Consider the following 21490-nt stretch of genomic DNA (forward strand, 5'->3'; position numbering starts at 1 on the left):
GGCATTTCACCAATCTCCCCGTCCAGCTCATCTGCACATCAATCTCCTCCTTCAGTTCATCCATTCTCCTTCTATCCACCCTTTTCACTCCCACAATCATCCTGACCCAGTTGTTCTCGCAAATCTGCAGCCTCTGTTGTTGCCTCTCTATCGGTGCGACCGTCTCCAGGCCGTAAAGGTAGACCGGCGTTACACATGACATCAGAACCTTCCATTTAAATCTCCTTGAAATCTTTCTGTCTGTCATTACACCCTCCACCCTCCTCCACACATTCGTACCCACCTGAATCCTCATCCGCACATCTACCTCTGATTTACCATCTCCGGTCACTGGTGCACCCAGATACTCAAACCTATTTCCCTGTCTGATCTCTTTCCCCTCTAACCTGTTCGCTGTTGTTAGCTCGCTGTTGCTTCCTTCCTGGTTCAACAGCTGTTTGAAATATCCTTCCCACACCTTCAATACTGCGCCCCTCTCTGTCACAAGCCTCCCGCCTCCATCCTTAATCACTGCTCCTCCCTTCATGTCCTTGCTATCCTCGTTCCTGCCACGTGCCAATTTATAGATCATTTTCTGTCCACCATCCTCCTCCAACTTGTTGTACATCTCCTCTTCCATATAAGGAGGGGTGGGGAGTGGAGGATTAGGGATTGGAGGATGCCCTTGCTCAATGATCACCATTTTCCACTCTGCATTACCACTTTGATTGTGAAGGTATTCACTAACCAGCTTAAAACTATTTTCTTCAAGCTTTCAATTATTTTTCTTCAAGCTTCAAGCTTCAATTCTTTTTCTTCTCACTCCTCTCTCCTCTACTTCTAGCAAACCCTCAATAATAACCATTTAAAATTATTGAAACGGCGGCGTTTGATTAACGCCGGGATAAACGGCGGCGATTAACGTTTGAATATTAACGGCGGCTTATAGAATCGCGGCTTCAACTCTGCACACACGGAGCAGGTGCGGCATAGACGTCGGATCTCCTCGATCGAGAAAGGCAAATTGCGAGAGCGCACAAAATGAGCGAATCGAGTTACCCCGGGGTGACATAATGAATGAGTCATGGATGCTCTTTAGATCATCTGACGTCATAGCAGCACAAACTGACGGGCGAGAGAGCGCGTCGGCTACCACATTCTCGCTCCCAGGGCGATAGATTATGTCATAGCAGTAATCAGTTAGTTCGACCCGCTATCGTGCGATTTTGTCGTTTTTAATACGCTGAGGGTGGTCATGGCCGAATATAAAAGCCACCGACTGTTGGTCTGTCAGGAGATCAAATTTCCTGCCCAGCAGCAGATGGCGCCACCTTCTGACCGCCTCGACCACCGCTTCCGCCTCTCTTTCCACTGCCGAATGTTTGCGTTCAGTGGAGGTCAGTGTCCTAGAGAAGAATGCCACAGGTCGTTTGTTTTGCGTTAGGGTAGCAGCAATCGCACAATCCGAAGCGTCTGTCGACCAGGAACGGGAGGTTATCATCAATGGAGGTCACACAGGCCCGAGCTATGTTCTCCTTCAGAAGTTGAAAAGTGTCTAGCGCGTCCTGCGTCAGAGGGAAGACCTTGCTGTCCACCAGAGGTCTTATTTTCTCTGAGTAGCCTTCAATCCATCTCGAGTGTTGTGCGAGAAGCCCGAGGCACCACCTCAGGGACGCTCGATCACAGGGTGCCGCCATTTCTAGCAAAGGTCGGAGGCGCTCGGCGTCCGGTTTTATCTCCCAGCTGGTCACTGTATACCCAAGTAAATCGATTGTTTTTGCACCGTAGTGGCATTTCTCGTGGTTGAAGGTTAAATTATAATGTTGCGCAACCTCCAAGAATCGTTTCAAGTTTGCGTCGTGCCCCTCCTGGGTATGTCCGCAGACGGTCACATTATCTACGTAAACGAATACGTCCTGTAAATTCTCTTTAACCAAGATGTCGGCCATTGCACGTTGAAAACACGCCACCCCATTAGTGATTCCGAAAGGAATCCGCCGAAATTGATACAGCTGTCGACCGGATTGAAAACCAGTACACGGCCTATCCGATTCTCTGATGGGTATCTGATGATACGCTGATTTTAGATCCAAAGTGCTGAAGACCCTGATTTGGCAACCTCCTGAACGAGGTCATCAATTTTCGGCAAAGGAAAAGCGTCCATTTGTGTAAATTTATTTGTTGTTCGGCTGTAATCAATGACCAGGCGTTTCCTGTGATTGTCAGAGTGTACGACTAGAACCTGCACTCTCCACGGCGATCTACTCGGCTCTATAATGCCCTCTCGGAGCATACGCTCGGTCTCCTCGGCAATGTATGCAGCGTCGGCACGAGTATACCATCGAGATTTCACGGTTACCGGTCGGCAATCGGCCGTCAGGCTGGGAAATAGCGCTGGAGGATCTATGGCCATCTCGGTTAAGCCGCAGACCGAAAGAGTATTCTCTCCGTCTCCCACGCGCATCTCCAACCGGCCGTACCGGCTCAGGAAGTCATGACCGAGCATTATGTCGGCGCACAGTTCCGGCATCACCGCGAGTTTCACATCCTCATACAGTTTATCATCGACGACGAGTTTAAGAGAGCAAACGCCTTTGGTGCGTACGCTATGTCCGGACAAAGCCAGGTAAATTCGTCGGGTATCCGAGTCAATCGTCCAGCCGTGACGTCGTACCAAAGCATGGCTGACAAAACTGGAGGAACTACCAGTATCGATAAGCCCTTCCACGCGAATCCCTTCCACGATTACAGGTAGCGCGGCGCACGCCTCGCGCCGTCCGTGAGGTGCGCGTACCTGCGAGACTCGAGCCCCCTGAAGGCTTAGATTTAGCCGCCCGACACATTTTAGCAAAGTGTCCTCTTTTACCACAATTATGACATTCACAATTTTTGGCGGGACACGCGGAGCGAGGGTGTCTCTTGTTGCCACAAAAATAACATTTGGCATTCTCCGCAGAGTTCGCAGCTGCGGCGTTCGGATTCCCATCGTCTCCAGCGATCGGTGCCGGAGTGTCATCTGGAGATTCCGCGAGAGCCAGTTCTGGCGATGCAGTCGACTCCGGCCGTGCTGCGGCAGCGGCCCCCGCTGTGAGATCGGGTCCACCGTATTCCCGCCGCGTGGGACGCTGCCAGCTGTAGAATGCATGTTTTGTCACATGCTTGTTGGAAGGTCAACGTGGTTTCCTCCAGCAAACGGAGTCTGATGGCAGACGACGAGATACCAGCAACAAATGCATCCCGCATCAAGTCGTCGGTCGCCTCCGCGGCGGTTCGAGCCTCCATCAGACAACCTTTCCCCAGGCGTATCAGCTCCTTGATGTAGTGCTCCTGGCTCTCCGAAGCTTCCTGGCGTCAGGTAGCCAACATGTGTCGTCCGTACAATGCACTTCGTTGCCGGACATATATGCCACGCAGCGTCGCCACTGCCGCATCGTAGGTGGTACAGTGGGATATGTACCCGTAGACCAGGAGGCTGACATGACAGGTCAGAACCGATAGCCGCTGTGCCTCGGTGAGATCCGGAACCGCCGCGGTGTCGTGCAGAAGAGAGTTGTGCCAATATTCCCATTGGTCCGCGGCGTTCGTAGCCTGAGGGTCGCCCGAGAATACCTCCAGGTGGAGCAGCTTCTCCATGGCTACAACCGTAGAATCCAAGTGAATAAAAATGTGGTGAAACGAAACGAGACGGATCACCAAAACTCCAAGCTGGGAGCTTTTATTCACTTGAATGCGACTGATCTACAAAGAAAACACAAAAGCTATTAAGCAAGCATCTCTTGCCACTTTCATTACCATTACGCCATTGCAAAGATATTAGCAAATGTAACACAGATCTTGCAACAATCTTACCAACTCGAAGACACAAGAGAGCGGAATGACCCATCCTTACTCATAGCTGGTATATAAATCCTCCCCATGCGTTCGGCGTCGGAATAGCATCATGAGTAACGTTTCGGAGATTGAGGGCATCCCTCGGATGGAACCATCTTACTTCACGACAGATGGTATTGGTGGTATTTAGCCCAAGGCCAAGGGATTGTCTGCAGACTGTAAAAACTCAGCCTTCCCTCACCGTTGGGCTGACAACAGAACCGAAGGTGGCTAAAGCTCCTGATACGGGATGTGTGGTCCAAGTGAATCTGATGTCGGTGGATGAGTTTGTAGATCGGAAGAAGAAAAACGAGCATTGTGATTCCTAATGTGGTTGAATGAGAAGGTAAATTTAATTTTTTTTTGATGATTGTCATTGAGAGGACCGAAAGGAAGTAGTGGACACGATTACAGTCTAGTGCCAATTGTCGTAAGTAAACTTGAAACAGTAAGGCTTGGAGAGAAGAATGAAAACAAGAGCACCAGACCATGACTTTTGGTACATGTTGAGGACTCGAATAGAAGAAGCCAAATCCTGAAAGCAGCAAATGGAGGCAACCTGAAAAATCTAGTTTAACATTGATTGCATCCGATGTGACAAGAGGCCTTAGAATGGGGAGGAAATGAACAGGAGAAGAACTCAAAAGAAAAAGAGGGTGGAGAGGAAAATATGGTGATTCGTGAACCACGATCATCACAATGAGGTCAAGACACAAGACTGTGAGAAAGCATAGGTAAACGAGACGAGAGATCACTTGGATAAATAAATAATCCAAAACGAAACCGATGAAAAGGTAGTTTAAAATAATCTGAGAGGATCTGACGAGTCTGTCTGAAATGCGTCACTGAAGTAAGTGTTCAACGTTGTCGACAAACGAGCAAAAGCACTGGGAGCAGTGGATGGAGAAGATGTCCAACAGTATCAGGAAAGGGATATGTTAGAAGCTCAAGTTGAATAAGTAAATGTCAAACTGTTCTATATCAACCCCCGGCCATTGTCAAATCGGTGGATCGAACTCGAATTGCTATTGGATAAGATGTAGCCGGACAGAGACTTTATTACTGATTGCATATTCTTTATTACCTTTGTAGGAATATGAGACCTCTTGTTTTCCTTCACAGAGGGTGTCCGAAACACAGTTCGTTCCAGGCTTCTTCCGGCCTGGCTACAATCCCTCAATGGAGAGCCCCTAGCTCTGCTAAGCCGACTCGATCCCGAGTCGGACATCGATGCATCGTTTCTCGTTTTGCGAGCGCTGTTTGCAAATCGTGCTTGTGACGTGAAAAGAGAATTTGCCATGTTGCATGAAGGGTAAGTCTGATCCACAAAAATCATTTTCCTGTCTCCATTGGAGTTTTTATTATTATTTTTATTTACACGTTCTAAGTCTCGTGGAGGAGCTGTGACAAATCGCACACTCACACATGGAGACAGATACATGAGAACAACAGACCTTACTTTCACACAAATAGAGCTGCTGAGATTTAGGGAAGTGACGTCACTTCCCAGAGCATTCTGTAAACGACTGACGTCCTCTTTGACATTGCTTTTCTCTCCATGCTGCACAGTGATCTCCCAGATTCAGAGTGGATACCCTAACCAGTGAAAGTCCCTTCATCTCAACCTAACCATCTCTGCCTATTTTCTACCTCTTTTTCTTCTTCTTCTTCTTCTTCTTCATTATCTTCATTTTCTCATTCCTTTTCTCCTTCCTTTTCTTCTTCTTTTTATTTATTTATTTTTTTCTTCTTTTTCTTCAACGGCCACTATTATCCCACCTTTCTTGTGGGAATCTTCACAAACTGGCCGGCAAGGCCTGAGGTTCGATTGGTTAGGGCTGATTATTTATTGTCAACTCCTTTGCGCAATCTGCTCGTCGCTACGGCCTTACGTTTAGCCTCAAGAAGTCTGAGGCTATGCTTCAGCCGAGACCAGAAGGTATGTATACCATCCCATCCATTACCATCGATGACATGCGACTCAAAGTTGTAGATAGGTTGTGTTACCTTGGAGGTGTCCTCTTTCAAAATGCAATGATTGATGACGAAGTAACATCAAAACTCGGTAAAACATGTGTGTACTTTGGAAGATTGACTCATCATCTTTGGCCTGAAGGTGGCATTTGCGTGGACACCAAGATCAGTGTATATCGTGCCGTTGTCTTAGCGACACTCCTGTACGGATGCGAATCTTGGACACCGTATAATCACCATATCAAACACCTTGATCAATTCCATATGTGATGCCTTCATAAGATTCTTGGCATCACCTGGCGAGACAGAATACCTAACACCTCAATCCGAGACCACTGTCGTATCCAAGGAATTGAGTATTTCCTGATGTCTCAGCTTTGCTGGTCATGGACGCATGGAAGATCATATGGAAGAAGATCGTATGAAGATCATGGAAGATCAACACCTCACACGCATGGAAGATCATAGAATCCCAAGAGCACTTTTCTATGGACAAATTAAATTTGGTAAACGGTTACGTGGTGGACAAAGAAAGCGCTATAAGGATGTCCTTAAGTCTACACTCAAGTCTTGTGCCATTCCAGTTGGGACGCACCTGGGAACATCAGGCCACAAACAGGTCAACTTGGCATAACATTTGCCACAGAGGCCTGGACCATTTTGAATGTGGGAGACTTGCTATCTGGAGACATTGGAAACTAGAAAGGAAAACCTGCCAGCGTCCCTCTCCGCAAGAACCAGTCTATACCTGCTTTGTTTGTGGTAGACACTGTGGGTTCTGCATTGGACTATCCAGCCATCGCATAGTGAGCACGCCAACAAAGGGAAGTGATTTGTCGTAAGCGACGACTCATACCATCATCCTCACAATAAAGGGTGCTCTGTGAAGCCTTTAAACGATACCGGTACCAGGGATCGAAAATTCTCACCATGAACATGTCTACAGCCCACAACTGTGGCATGCAGTGGAGAGACAAAGCAAGTGAAGACTTAGCGGATAAAGCAAAGCAGCAATAACTCGGCATCCAGGGACATCAGTTTGCTGTACTTGGAGTGGAGAACATGTGATTGAATGGTTTTACGACATGACGATCGTACATGCATTGTGCAAGTGCCTAAAGTGCTTCCGGAAAAGTTTTGATTAAAAATGCGCAAGTATAAATAATCTTCCAGGCTTTGGTCGGAATGATTGTTACTTCCGACCGAAAAGAGAACACGAGACCATTGCCAATTTTAACCTCCCCCAGGGATTTACCATGAAAACCGCATTGAAATGGTTTCTCAGTCCGGACCCGGATACATGCGTAGCTTATCCTCATTCATATGTGACAAGTTCGACGTGATGAAAAATGGGGTGGTAGGAATGAAAAGGGGTTTATTTCTTTATTAGACATGATCGGAAGTGCCAGTGCGTGCAGAATCCTGGAGGGTGATGTCTGGTGATGTGGCCTATGGTGAGAGAAAGCTCCCTATGTCACAGCCAAATGAATGGAGGGATAGATTGCACATCGGCTACTTGTTGCTGCGGGGGAAAGGAGGGGGGGGGGGGGTGTTCTGTTACCAAGGAGCTTGTACAGCGCTCGCCACGTGCTTTAAGCAATCAAGAAAGCACTCCAATAAAAAAATTTTAAAAACCACCTTTAGAGGCCATTTTTCCCCGCAAAGCGGGGGTTGGCCTTTTTCGGGGACCGTGGTTGTTGTTGTTTTTCGGTCCCCTTTTTGAAGCAATGTTTTACGCCCGGATGCCCTTCCTGACGCCAACCCTTTTTGCCGCCTTTAACGACAAACAGGGAATTACCAGTGAACTGGTACTCAATTTGCCGACCTCGGAAGGATGACAGGCTGAGTCAACCCCCCTGGCGTTAATTCAGCGATCGACCGGGATTCGAACCCAGGATCCTAGGATCCTAAGCCGGCACCCTAGCCGCTAGCCCAACACCAGGCTAAGAAAGCACTCCAATGAAGCGGTTTATAAGGAATGGCTGGCTTGGCAAGCGATAGTGAGGTGATTGGTAATTGCACACACCCCTCCAGGTCTTGCTGTCTGTTTGTCAATCCTTGCAAGTGGAATGGAAGCAAAATATTGCGTTTTTAAAATGTATACTTTCTATGCAATATGAGGTTTGACGATACTAAAGTGGGTTTGCGGATTATTAGAAACATGCAAAAAGGCCAAACCCGTGAAATGCGGGTCAATTGCCATCTATGCTAATCTCTCATTCACGTAGCGGTAATTTAGTTATTCAATTATTCCTGGGTTCATCCCATCTAATCTTCTTCTATTCTCTGCCCCTAATTATGTGTTAATGGCCTCTGGTATTTATCCATTCAGACCAAAAAACATGTAAAACGAAAACAAGACCGAAAGTCTAACAACGGCGTAGCCGTTCTTGGATCTGCTGAGTGGAGGATCAGCTGTCCCTCTGTCATGTAACCAGATCCTCAGCTCTGATTGGTGGACATTTGTGAGGGACATACAGTGCATTCAGAAAGTATTCAGACCCCTTCACTTTTTTCACATTTTGTTATGTTGTAGCCTTATGCTGAAATCGTTTAAATTCATTTTTTCCCTCATCAATCTACACTCAATATCTCATAATGACAAAGAGAAAACAGGATTTTTGAAAGTTTGGCAAATTTATTAAAAAGAAAAAACTGTAATATCACATTTACATAAGTATTCATACCCTTTGCTATGACACTTGAAATTTAGCTTAGGTGCCTCCCATTTCTCTTGACTATCTTTGAGATGTTTCTACACCTTGACTGCAGTCCACCTGTGGTAAATTCAATTGATTGGACATGATTTGGAAAGGCACACACCTGACTATATAAGGTCTCACAGCTGACGATGCATATCAAAGCAAAAACCAAGCCATGAGGTCGAAGGAACTGCCTGCAGAGCTCAGACAGGATTGTGTCGAGGCACAAATCTGGGGAAGCCTACAAAAAAAATTCTGCTGCTTTGAAGGTTCCCAAGAGCACAGTGGCCTCCATAATTCTTAAATGGAAGAAGTTTGGAACAACCAGGACTCTTCCGAGAGCTGGCCGCCCGGCCAAACTGAGCAATCGGGGGAGAAGGGCCTTGGTAAGAGAGGTGACCAAGAACCCGATGGTCACTCTGGCTGAGCTCCAGAGATCCTGTGTGGAGATGAGAGAAACTTCCAGAAGGACAACCATCACTGCAACACTCCACCGATCTGGGCTTTATGGCAGAGTGGTCAGACGGAAGCCAAACAGTTCAATCTTGGTTTCATCAGAGCACAGAATCTTGTTTCTCACAGTCTGAGAGTCCTTTCGGTGCTTTTTTGCAAACTCCAAGCGGGCTTTCATGTGTCTTTCACTGAGGAGAGGCTTGAACTGAGGAGAGGAACAATGAAAGACATGTTCCACTTGTTTGACCAGTCTGTGATTTTGTCCAGGTCTGCAGAGAGTGAGGAGGCTGCAGACTGCCGATCTGAGGGATGGGGTATGGAGCGGCAGAGAGTGGAGTCATCAGCAAAGAGATAGAGAGGATTTTCAAGAGAGTCAGAGAGATCATTGATGAAGACCAGAAAAAGCACAGGGCCCAGAACACTGCCTTGGGAAACTCCAGCCTGAACAGGAAGGGGAGATGAGAGAAAACCATTCAGGGCCACACGTTGACTACGACAAGAGAGGAAGTCCACAAGCCATGCGTGGAGATTTCCATGGATACCATAGGAGGAGAGTTTGGTGAGCAGAGCGCGGTGCCAGACCGTATCGAAGGCACGTGATATGTTAAGGGAGACAGCTCTAATTTCCTGTTTGGCGCTCAGGACCTCCATCCATTGTTGAGCCAACAGAAGCAGCATGCTTCCATGATTCTTCAGCAGCAGCATGCTTCCCCTCCCCCCTTGCCCTTCCCCTTCCCCTCCCCCTCTTCCTCCCCTCCCCTCCACTTTCCCCCTTCATTTCCATTCCCCTCTCCTTCCCTCCTCTCCTCACCCCCCTCTCTTTACCCCCCCTCTCTTCATATTCCCATCAAGGAAGTGACTCATTGTTACCCAGCAACGCCGGGTACCTTTGCTAGTAAAACATATAACATAAAAAAGTAATCTTACGCCTTGGACACACTGACACACGATTGCAAAACCCTGGGTGTGTTCCGTTGGCGTGCTTGTTTGAGCGTTTTGAATCGAGCCACTTGGCGACCTGCCCTACCCCTCATCCCTCCTGACATCCCTTGTTTGTCCAGGTTTTCCTCATTTGCCCCTCATCCCTGCTATTGGTGTCCCCCTCCCTTTCCCTTTTTCTGCAATTATTTTTGTTCTGTTGCATGCTCATCCATTATCTGTTCTAGCTCTTCAGCGCACCTCAAATTTGTATAAAGAAGGAAAATGGAATCGTGGTTCAGATGTGGTTTGCCCACAAAGCCAAGTTAGAGAAACATTCTCAGTTTGTCGTTTGGTTTTATTATTGTTTTCATTTCTTCTTTCAAGACTGAAAGCACATTGCACATTGCATTGCACATTTTGTTTGATGGTGTACTTCTACACCAAATGGTCGTATTCATGTTTTATGGTGGATACAATGGTAATGATGAAGTCAAATAATCGAGAGCACTACACGTGAATGTATGCACATGTCGTTTTGAAAAATCACCATCCATGGGATCTTCTTCACAACCTGGCAGCAATGTCCAGGTAAGTGTTTTTTGATAAAGATAGGGATGAAGTGATAACTGCTTGAGTAGGCCATCAACAATCTTGTTACCCTGGTGCAATGGACCGTCCAAACGTTTAACCACGTCACGTGACTAATAGTATGGCCTCGTACCACCATCAAGCTTTTAAGCACGTCCCAATTTTGTCAGCCCTGCAAGCATCCCTTTTGTATGGTATAGGATGGAGCTTCTTTTTTTTGTATACAAGATCGAGGCTCGTGTAAGAGCTAACATCAAATCGTGTAAGACTTTAGGTTTGGTCCCCTTTGGCCCTAACCCATTTACCTCTCCACAACAGTTTGATTCCCATTTCCGGCCTGACACTCGAAGGTGCCTTGTACTGGCGTTTCTCGGTCGAACTTCTTCGTGAAACTGGTGGAACGCAATCCGAGGAGAAAATGGAGGAACTACTGGCAGAACCCCTCCGTTACACAAAATATCTCCAAGAGTGCGTGCTGGTGTTCTCAAGTTATGCAGGGATAAGTGGAAAAGTAAAATAAATAAATAAATAAAAGAAGAATGTGGGAGGAGGTGTGGGGTACATGGTAAATCTAGAATGTTTAATATAAGTGGATGTACATGGTAAATATAGAATGTTTAATATAAGTGGATGTACGTGGTAAATATAGAATTTTTAATATAAGTGGATGTACGTGGTAAATATAGAATTTTTAATGTAAGTGGATGTACATGATAAATATAGAATTTTTAATATAAGTGGATGTACATGGTAAATCTAGAATTTTTAATATAAGTGGATGTACGTGGTAAATATAGAATTTTTAATATAAGTGGATGTACGTGGTAAATATAGAATTTTTAATGTAAGTGGATGTACATAGTAAATATAGAATTTCTAATGTAAGTGGATTTACATGGTAAATCTAGAATGTTTGATATAAGTGGATGTACATGGTAAATATAGAATTTTTAACATAAGCGGATGTACATGGTAAATCTAGAATTTTTAATATAAGTGGATGTACATGGTAAATATAGAATTTTTAATATAAGTGGATGTACGTGGTAAATATAGAATGTTTAATATAAGTGGATGTACATGGTAAATATAGAATTTTTAATATAAGTGGATGTACATGGTAAATATAGAATTTTTAATATAAGTGGATGTACATGGTAAATATAGAATTTTTAATATAAGTGGATGTATGTGGTAAATATAGAATTTTAAATATAAGTGGATGTACATGGTAAATATAGAATGTTTAATATAAGTGGATGTACGTGGTAAATATAGAATGTTTAATATAAGAGTGGATGTACATGGTAAATATAGAATGTTTAATATAAGAGTGGATGTACATGGTAAATATATAATTTTTAATATAAGTGGATGTACGTGGTAAATATAGAATGTTTAATATAAGTGGATGTACGTGGTAAATATAGAATTTTTAATATAAGTGGATGTACATGGTAAATATAGAATGTTTAATATAAGTGGATGTACGTGGTAAATATAGAATGTTTAATATAAGAGTGGATGTACATGGTAAATATAGAATGTTTAATATAAGAGTGGATGTACATGGTAAATATCTAATTTTTAATATAAGTGGATGTACATGGTAAATCTAGAATGTTTAATATAAGTGGATGTACATGGTAAATATAGAATTTTTTATATAAGTGGATGTACGTGGTAAATATAGAATGTGTAATATAAGTGGATGTACGTGGTAAATATAGAATTTTTAATATAAGAGTGGATGTGTATGGTAAATATAGAATGTTTAATACAAGAGTGGATGTACATGGTAAATCTAGAATGTTTAATACAAGAGTGGATGTACATGGTAAATCTAGAATGTTTAATATAAGAGTGGATGTACATGGTAAATATAGAATGTTTAATATAAGAGTGGATGTGTATGGTAAATATAGAATGTTTAATATAAGAGTGGATGTGTATGGTAAATATAGAATGTTTAATATAAGAGTGGATGTATATGGTAAATATAGAATGTTTAATATAAGAGTGGATGTACATTGTAAATATAGAATGTTTTATATAAGAGTGGATGTGTATGGTAAATATAGAATGTTTAATATAAGAGTGGATGTATATGGTAAATATAGAATGTTTAATATAAGAGTGGATGTATATGGGAAATATAGAATGTTTAATATAAGAGTGGATGTACATGGTAAATCTAGAATGTTTAATACAAGAGTGGATGTACATGGTAAATCTAGAATGTTTAATATAAGAGTGGATGTGTATGGTAAATATAGAATGTTTAATATAAGAGTGGATGTACATGGTAAATCTAGAATGTTTAATATAAGAGTGGATGTACATGGTAAATATAGAATGTTTAATATAAGAGTGGATGTATATGGTAAATATAGAATGTTTAATACAAGAGTGGATGTATATGGTAAATATAGAATGTTTAATACAAGAATGGATGTATAAGGTAAATATAGAATGTTTAATACAAGAGTGGATGTATATGGTAAATATAGAATGTTTAATACAAGAGTGGATGTATATGGTAAATATAGAATGTTTAATATAAGAGTGGATGTGTATGGTAAATATAGAATGTTTAATATAAGAGTGGATGTATATGGTAAATATAGAATGTTTAATATAAGAGTGGATGTATATGGTAAATATAAAATGTTTAATATAAGAGTGGATGTATATGGTAAATATAGAATGTTTAATATAAGAGTGGATGTATATGGTAAATATAGGATGTTTAATATAAGAGTGGATGTATATGGTAAATATAGAATGTTTAATATAAGAGTGGATGTATATGGTAAATATAAAATGTTTAATATAAGAGTGGATGTATATGGTAAATATAGAATGTTTAATATAAGAGTGGATGTATATGGTAAATATAGAATGTTTAATATAAGAGTGGATGTATATGGTAAATATAAAATGTTTAATATAAGAGTGGATGTATATGGTAAATATAGAATGTTTAATATAAGAGTGGATGTATATGGTAAATATAGAATGTTTAATATAAGAGTGGATGTATATGGTAAATATAGAATGTTTAATATAAGAGTGGATGTATATGGTAAATATAAAATGTTTAATATAAGAGTGGATGTATATGGTAAATATAGAATGTTTAATATAAGAGTGGATGTATATGGTAAATATAGAATGTTTAATATAAGAGTGGATGTATATGGTAAATATAGAATGTTTAATATAAGAGTGGATGTACATGGTAAATATAGAATGTTTAATACAAGAGTGGATGTACATGGTAAATCTAAAATGTTTAATATAAGAGTGGATGTACATGGTAAATCTAGAATGTTTAATATAAGAGTGGATGTGTATGGTAAATATAGAATGTTTAATATAAGAGTGGATGTGTATGGTAAATATAGAATGTTTAATATAAGAGTGGATGTATATGGTAAATATAGAATGTTTAATACAAGAGTGGATGTATATGGTAAATATAGAATGTTTAATACAAGAGTGGATGTATATGGTAAATATAGAATGTTTAATATAAGAGTGGATGTATATGGTAAATATAGAATGTTTAATATAAGAGTGGATGTATATGGTAAATATAGAATGTTTAATACAAGAGTGGATGTATATGGTAAATATAGAATGTTTAATATAAGAGTGGATGTACAGTATATGGTAAATATAGAATGTTTAATATAAGAGTGGATGTATATGGTAAATATAGAATGTTTAATATAAGAGTGGATGTACATGGTAAATATAGAATGTTTAATAATTAGTGGATGTATATGGTAAATATAGAATGTTTAATATAAGAGTGGATGTATAAGGTAAATATAGAATGTTTAATATAAGAGTGGATGTATATGGTAAATATAGAATGTTTAATACAAGAATGGATGTATAAGGTAAATATAGAATGTTTAATACAAGAGTGGATGTATATGGTAAATATAGAATGTTTAATACAAGAGTGGATGTATAAGGTAAATATAGAATGTTTAATACAAGAGTGGATGTATATGGTAAATATAGAATGTTTAATATAAGAGTGGATGTACATGGTAAATATAGAATGTTTAATATAAGAGTGGATGTACATGGTAAATATAGAATGTTTAATATAAGAGTGGATGTATATGGTAAATATAGAATGTTTAATATAAGAGTGGATGTACATGGTAAATATAGAATGTTTAATAAAAGAGTGGATGTACATGGTAAATATAGAATGTTTAATATAAGAGTGGATGTACATGGTAAATATAGAATGTTTAATATAAGAGTGGATGTATATGGTAAATATAGAATGTTTAATATAAGAGTGGATGTATATGGTAAATATAGAATGTTTTATATAAGAGTGGATGTATATGGTAAATATAGAATGTTTAATACAAGAATGGATGAATAAGGTAAATATAGAATGTTTAATACAAGAGTGGATGTATAAGGTAAATATAGAATGTTTAATATAAGAGTGGATGTATATGGTAAATATAGAATGTTTAATATAAGAGTGGATGTACATGGTAAATATAGAATGTCTAATATAAGAGTGGATGTACATGGTAAATATAGAATGTTTAATATAAGAGTGGATGTACATGGTAAATATAGAATGTTTAATATAAGAGTGGATGTACATGGTAAATATAGAATGTCTAATATAAGAGTGGATGTACATGGTAAATATAGAATGTTTAATATAAGAGTGGATGTACATGGTAAATATAGAATGTTTAATATAAGAGTGGATGTACATGGTAAATATAGAATGTTTAATATAGGAGTGGATGTATATGGTAAATATAGAATGTTTTATATAAGAGTGGATGTATATGGTAAATATAGAATGTTTTAATACAAGAGTGAATGTATATGGTAAATATAGAATGTTTAATATAAGAGTGGATGTATATGGTAAATATAGAATGTTTAATACAAGAGTGGATGTATAAGGTAAATATAGAATGTTTAATATAAGAGTGGATGTATATGGTAAATATAGAATGTTTAATATAAGAGTGGATGTACATTGTAAATATAGAATGTTTTATATAAGAGTGGATGTGTATGGTAAATATAGAATGTTTAATATAAGAGTGGATGTATATGGTAAATATAGAATGTTTAATATAAGAGTGGATGTATATGGGAAATATAGAATGTTTAATATAAGAGTGGATGTACATGGTAAATCTAGAATGTTTAATACAAGAGTGGATGTACATGGTAAATCTAGAATGTTTAATATAAGAGTGGATGTGTATGGTAAATATAGAATGTTTAATATAAGAGTGGATGTACATGGTAAATCTAGAATGTTTAATATAAGAGTGGATGTACATGGTAAATATAGAATGTTTAATATAAGAGTGGATGTATATGGTAAATATAGAATGTTTAATACAAGAGTGGATGTATATGGTAAATATAGAATGTTTAATACAAGAATGGATGTATAAGGTAAATATAGAATGTTTAATACAAGAGTGGATGTATATGGTAAATATAGAATGTTTAATACAAGAGTGGATGTATATGGTAAATATAGAATGTTTAATATAAGAGTGGATGTGTATGGTAAATATAGAATGTTTAATATAAGAGTGGATGTATATGGTAAATATAGAATGTTTAATATAAGAGTGGATGTATATGGTAAATATAAAATGTTTAATATAAGAGTGGATGTATATGGTAAATATAGAATGTTTAATATAAGAGTGGATGTATATGGTAAATATAGGATGTTTAATATAAGAGTGGATGTATATGGTAAATATAGAATGTTTAATATAAGAGTGGATGTATATGGTAAATATAAAATGTTTAATATAAGAGTGGATGTATATGGTAAATATAGAATGTTTAATATAAGAGTGGATGTATATGGTAAATATAGAATGTTTAATATAAGAGTGGATGTATATGGTAAATATAAAATGTTTAATATAAGAGTGGATGTATATGGTAAATATAGAATGTTTAATATAAGAGTGGATGTATATGGTAAATATAGAATGTTTAATATAAGAGTGGATGTATATGGTAAATATAGAATGTTTAATATAAGAGTGGATGTATATGGTAAATATAAAATGTTTAATATAAGAGTGGATGTATATGGTAAATATAGAATGTTTAATATAAGAGTGGATGTATATGGTAAATATAGAATGTTTAATATAAGAGTGGATGTATATGGTAAATATAGAATGTTTAATATAAGAGTGGATGTACATGGTAAATATAGAATGTTTAATACAAGAGTGGATGTACATGGTAAATCTAAAATGTTTAATATAAGAGTGGATGTACATGGTAAATCTAGAATGTTTAATATAAGAGTGGATGTGTATGGTAAATATAGAATGTTTAATATAAGAGTGGATGTGTATGGTAAATATAGAATGTTTAATATAAGAGTGGATGTATATGGTAAATATAGAATGTTTAATACAAGAGTGGATGTATATGGTAAATATAGAATGTTTAATACAAGAGTGGATGTATATGGTAAATATAGAATGTTTAATATAAGAGTGGATGTATATGGTAAATATAGAATGTTTAATATAAGAGTGGATGTATATGGTAAATATAGAATGTTTAATACAAGAGTGGATGTATATGGTAAATATAGAATGTTTAATATAAGAGTGGATGTACAGTATATGGTAAATATAGAATGTTTAATATAAGAGTGGATGTATATGGTAAATATAGAATGTTTAATATAAGAGTGGATGTACATGGTAAATATAGAATGTTTAATAATTAGTGGATGTATATGGTAAATATAGAATGTTTAATATAAGAGTGGATGTATAAGGTAAATATAGAATGTTTAATATAAGAGTGGATGTATATGGTAAATATAGAATGTTTAATACAAGAATGGATGTATAAGGTAAATATAGAATGTTTAATACAAGAGTGGATGTATATGGTAAATATAGAATGTTTAATACAAGAGTGGATGTATAAGGTAAATATAGAATGTTTAATACAAGAGTGGATGTATATGGTAAATATAGAATGTTTAATATAAGAGTGGATGTACATGGTAAATATAGAATGTTTAATATAAGAGTGGATGTACATGGTAAATATAGAATGTTTAATATAAGAGTGGATGTATATGGTAAATATAGAATGTTTAATATAAGAGTGGATGTACATGGTAAATATAGAATGTTTAATAAAAGAGTGGATGTACATGGTAAATATAGAATGTTTAATATAAGAGTGGATGTACATGGTAAATATAGAATGTTTAATATAAGAGTGGATGTATATGGTAAATATAGAATGTTTAATATAAGAGTGGATGTATATGGTAAATATAGAATGTTTTATATAAGAGTGGATGTATATGGTAAATATAGAATGTTTAATACAAGAATGGATGAATAAGGTAAATATAGAATGTTTAATACAAGAGTGGATGTATAAGGTAAATATAGAATGTTTAATATAAGAGTGGATGTATATGGTAAATATAGAATGTTTAATATAAGAGTGGATGTACATGGTAAATATAGAATGTCTAATATAAGAGTGGATGTACATGGTAAATATAGAATGTTTAATATAAGAGTGGATGTACATGGTAAATATAGAATGTTTAATATAAGAGTGGATGTACATGGTAAATATAGAATGTCTAATATAAGAGTGGATGTACATGGTAAATATAGAATGTTTAATATAAGAGTGGATGTACATGGTAAATATAGAATGTTTAATATAAGAGTGGATGTACATGGTAAATATAGAATGTTTAATATAGGAGTGGATGTATATGGTAAATATAGAATGTTTTATATAAGAGTGGATGTATATGGTAAATATAGAATGTTTTAATACAAGAGTGAATGTATATGGTAAATATAGAATGTTTAATATAAGAGTGGATGTATATGGTAAATATAGAATGTTTAATACAAGAGTGGATGTATAAGGTAAATATAGAATGTTTAATACAAGAGTGGATGTTTATGGTAAATATAGAATGTTTAATATAAGAGTGGATGTACATGGTAAATATATTATGTTTAATATAAGAGTGGATGTACATGGTAAATATAGAATGTTTAATATAAGAGTGGATGTACTGTATATGGTAAATATAGAATGTTTAATATAAGAGTGGATGTATATGGTAAATATAGAATGTTTAATATAAGAGTGGATGTATATGGTAAATATAGAATGTTTTATATAAGAGTGGATGTATATGGTAAATATAGAATGTTTAATATAAGAGTGGATGTATAAGGTAAATATAGAATGTTTAATACAAGAGTGGATGTATAAGGTAAATATAGAATGTTTAATATAAGAGTGGATGTATAAGGTAAATATAGAATGTTTAATATAAGAGTGGATGTATAAGGTAAATATAGAATGTTTAATATAAGAGTGGATGTATAAGGTAAATATAGAATGTTTAATATAAGAGTGGATGTATAAGGTAAATATAGAATGTTTAATATAAGAGTGGATGTATAAGGTAAATATAGAATGTTTAATATAAGAGTGGATGTATAAGGTAAATATAGAATGTTTAATATAAGAGTGGATGTATAAGGTAAATATAGAATGTTTAATATAAGAGTGGATGTATAAGGTAAATATAGAATGTTTAATATAAGAGTGGATGTATAAGGTAAATATAGAATGTTTAATACAAGAGTGGATGTATATGGTAAATATAGAATGTTTAATACAAGAATGGATGTATAAGGTAAATATAGAATGTTTAATACAAGAGTGGATGTATATGGTAAATATAGAATGTTTAATATAAGAGTGGATGTATAAGGTAAATATAGAATGTTTAATATAAGAGTGGATGTATAAGGTAAATATAGAATGTTTAATACAAGAGTGGATGTATATGGTAAATATAGAATGTTTAATATAAGAGTGGATGTATATGGTAAATATAGAATGTTTAATACAAGAATGGATGTATAAGGTAAATATAGAATGTTTAATACAAGAGTGGATGTATATGGTAAATATAGAATGTTTAATATAAGAGTGGATGTACATGGTAAATATAGAATGTTTAATATAAGAGTGGATGTATAAGGTAAATATAGAATGTTTAATATAAGAGTGGATGTATAAGGTAAATATAGAATGTTTAATACAAGAATGGATGTATAAGGTAAATATAGAATGTTTAATATAAGAGTGGATGTATATGGTAAATATAGAATGTTTAATATAAGAGTGGATGTATATGGTAAATATAGAATGTTTAATATAAGAGTGGATGTATATGGTAAATATAGAATGTTTAATATAAGAGTGGATGTATATGGTAAATATTAAATGTTTAATATAAGAGTGGATGTATATGGTAAATATAGAATGTTTAATATAAGAGTGGATGTATATGGTAAATATAGAATGTTTAATATAAGAGTGGATGTATATGGTAAATATAGAATGTTTAATATAAGAGTGGATGTACATGGTAAATATAGAATGTTTAATACAAGAGTGGATGTACATGGTAAATCTAAAATGTTTAATATAAGAGTGGATGTACATGGTAAATCTAGAATGTTTAATATAAGAGTGGATGTGTATGGTAAATATAGAATGTTTAATATAAGAGTGGATGTGTATGGTAAATATAGAATGTTTAATATAAGAGTGGATGTATATGGTAAATATAGAATGTTTAATACAAGAGTGGATGTATATGGTAAATATAGAATGTTTAATACAAGAGTGGATGTATATGGTAAATATAGAATGTTTAATATAAGAGTGGATGTATATGGTAAATATAGAATGTTTAATATAAGAGTGGATGTATATGGTAAATATAGAATGTTTAATACAAGAGTGGATGTATATGGTAAATATAGAATGTTTAATATAAGAGTGGATGTACAGTATATGGTAAATATAGAATGTTTAATATAAGAGTGGATGTATATGGTAAATATAGAATGTTTAATATAAGAGTGGATGTACATGGTAAATATAGAATGTTTAATAATTAGTGGATGTATATGGTAAATATAGAATGTTTAATATAAGAGTGGATGTATAAGGTAAATATAGAATGTTTAATATAAGAGTGGATGTATATGGTAAATATAGAATGTTTAATACAAGAATGGATGTATAAGGTAAATATAGAATGTTTAATACAAGAGTGGATGTATATGGTAAATATAGAATGTTTAATACAAGAGTGGATGTATAAGGTAAATATAGAATGTTTAATACAAGAGTGGATGTATATGGTAAATATAGAATGTTTAATATAAGAGTGGATGTACATGGTAAATATAGAATGTTTAATATAAGAGTGGATGTACATGGTAAATATAGAATGTTTAATATAAGAGTGGATGTATATGGTAAATATAGAATGTTTAATATAAGAGTGGATGTACATGGTAAATATAGAATGTTTAATAAAAGAGTGGATGTACATGGTAAATATAGAATGTTTAATATAAGAGTGGATGTACATGGTAAATATAGAATGTTTAATATAAGAGTGGATGTATATGGTAAATATAGAATGTTTAATATAAGAGTGGATGTATATGGTAAATATAGAATGTTTTATATAAGAGTGGATGTATATGGTAAATATAGAATGTTTAATACAAGAATGGATGAATAAGGTAAATATAGAATGTTTAATACAAGAGTGGATGTATAAGGTAAATATAGAATGTTTAATATAAGAGTGGATGTATATGGTAAATATAGAATGTTTAATATAAGAGTGGATGTACATGGTAAATATAGAATGTCTAATATAAGAGTGGATGTACATGGTAAATATAGAATGTTTAATATAAGAGTGGATGTACATGGTAAATATAGAATGTTTAATATAAGAGTGGATGTACATGGTAAATATAGAATGTCTAATATAAGAGTGGATGTACATGGTAAATATAGAATGTTTAATATAAGAGTGGATGTACATGGTAAATATAGAATGTTTAATA

General features: G+C 36.1%; 1 protein-coding gene across 4 annotated transcripts in view; it reads left to right on the top strand.

The window, feature by feature from the left end:
- NCAPG (non-SMC condensin I complex subunit G) overlaps positions 1-21490 on the top strand; it is a 120009-nt gene that overhangs the window by 15391 nt on the left and 83128 nt on the right. For 2 of the 4 annotated variants that reach the window (XM_068116567.2, XM_068116568.2), the window contains exons 6-7: positions 4972-5161; positions 10806-10955. In XM_068116567.2, the coding sequence (XP_067972668.2) occupies positions 4972-5161; positions 10806-10955 (340 nt within the window). The remainder of the gene's footprint in view (positions 1-4971; positions 5162-10805; positions 10956-21490) is intronic. The other 2 variants (XM_068116569.2, XM_078778539.1) reach the window with 1 other exon arrangement.

Source organism: Myxine glutinosa, chromosome 5 (genome assembly GCF_964187855.1).
Source record: "Myxine glutinosa chromosome 5, kmMyxGlut1.1, whole genome shotgun sequence".
Taxonomy (NCBI): domain Eukaryota; kingdom Metazoa; phylum Chordata; class Myxini; order Myxiniformes; family Myxinidae; genus Myxine; species Myxine glutinosa.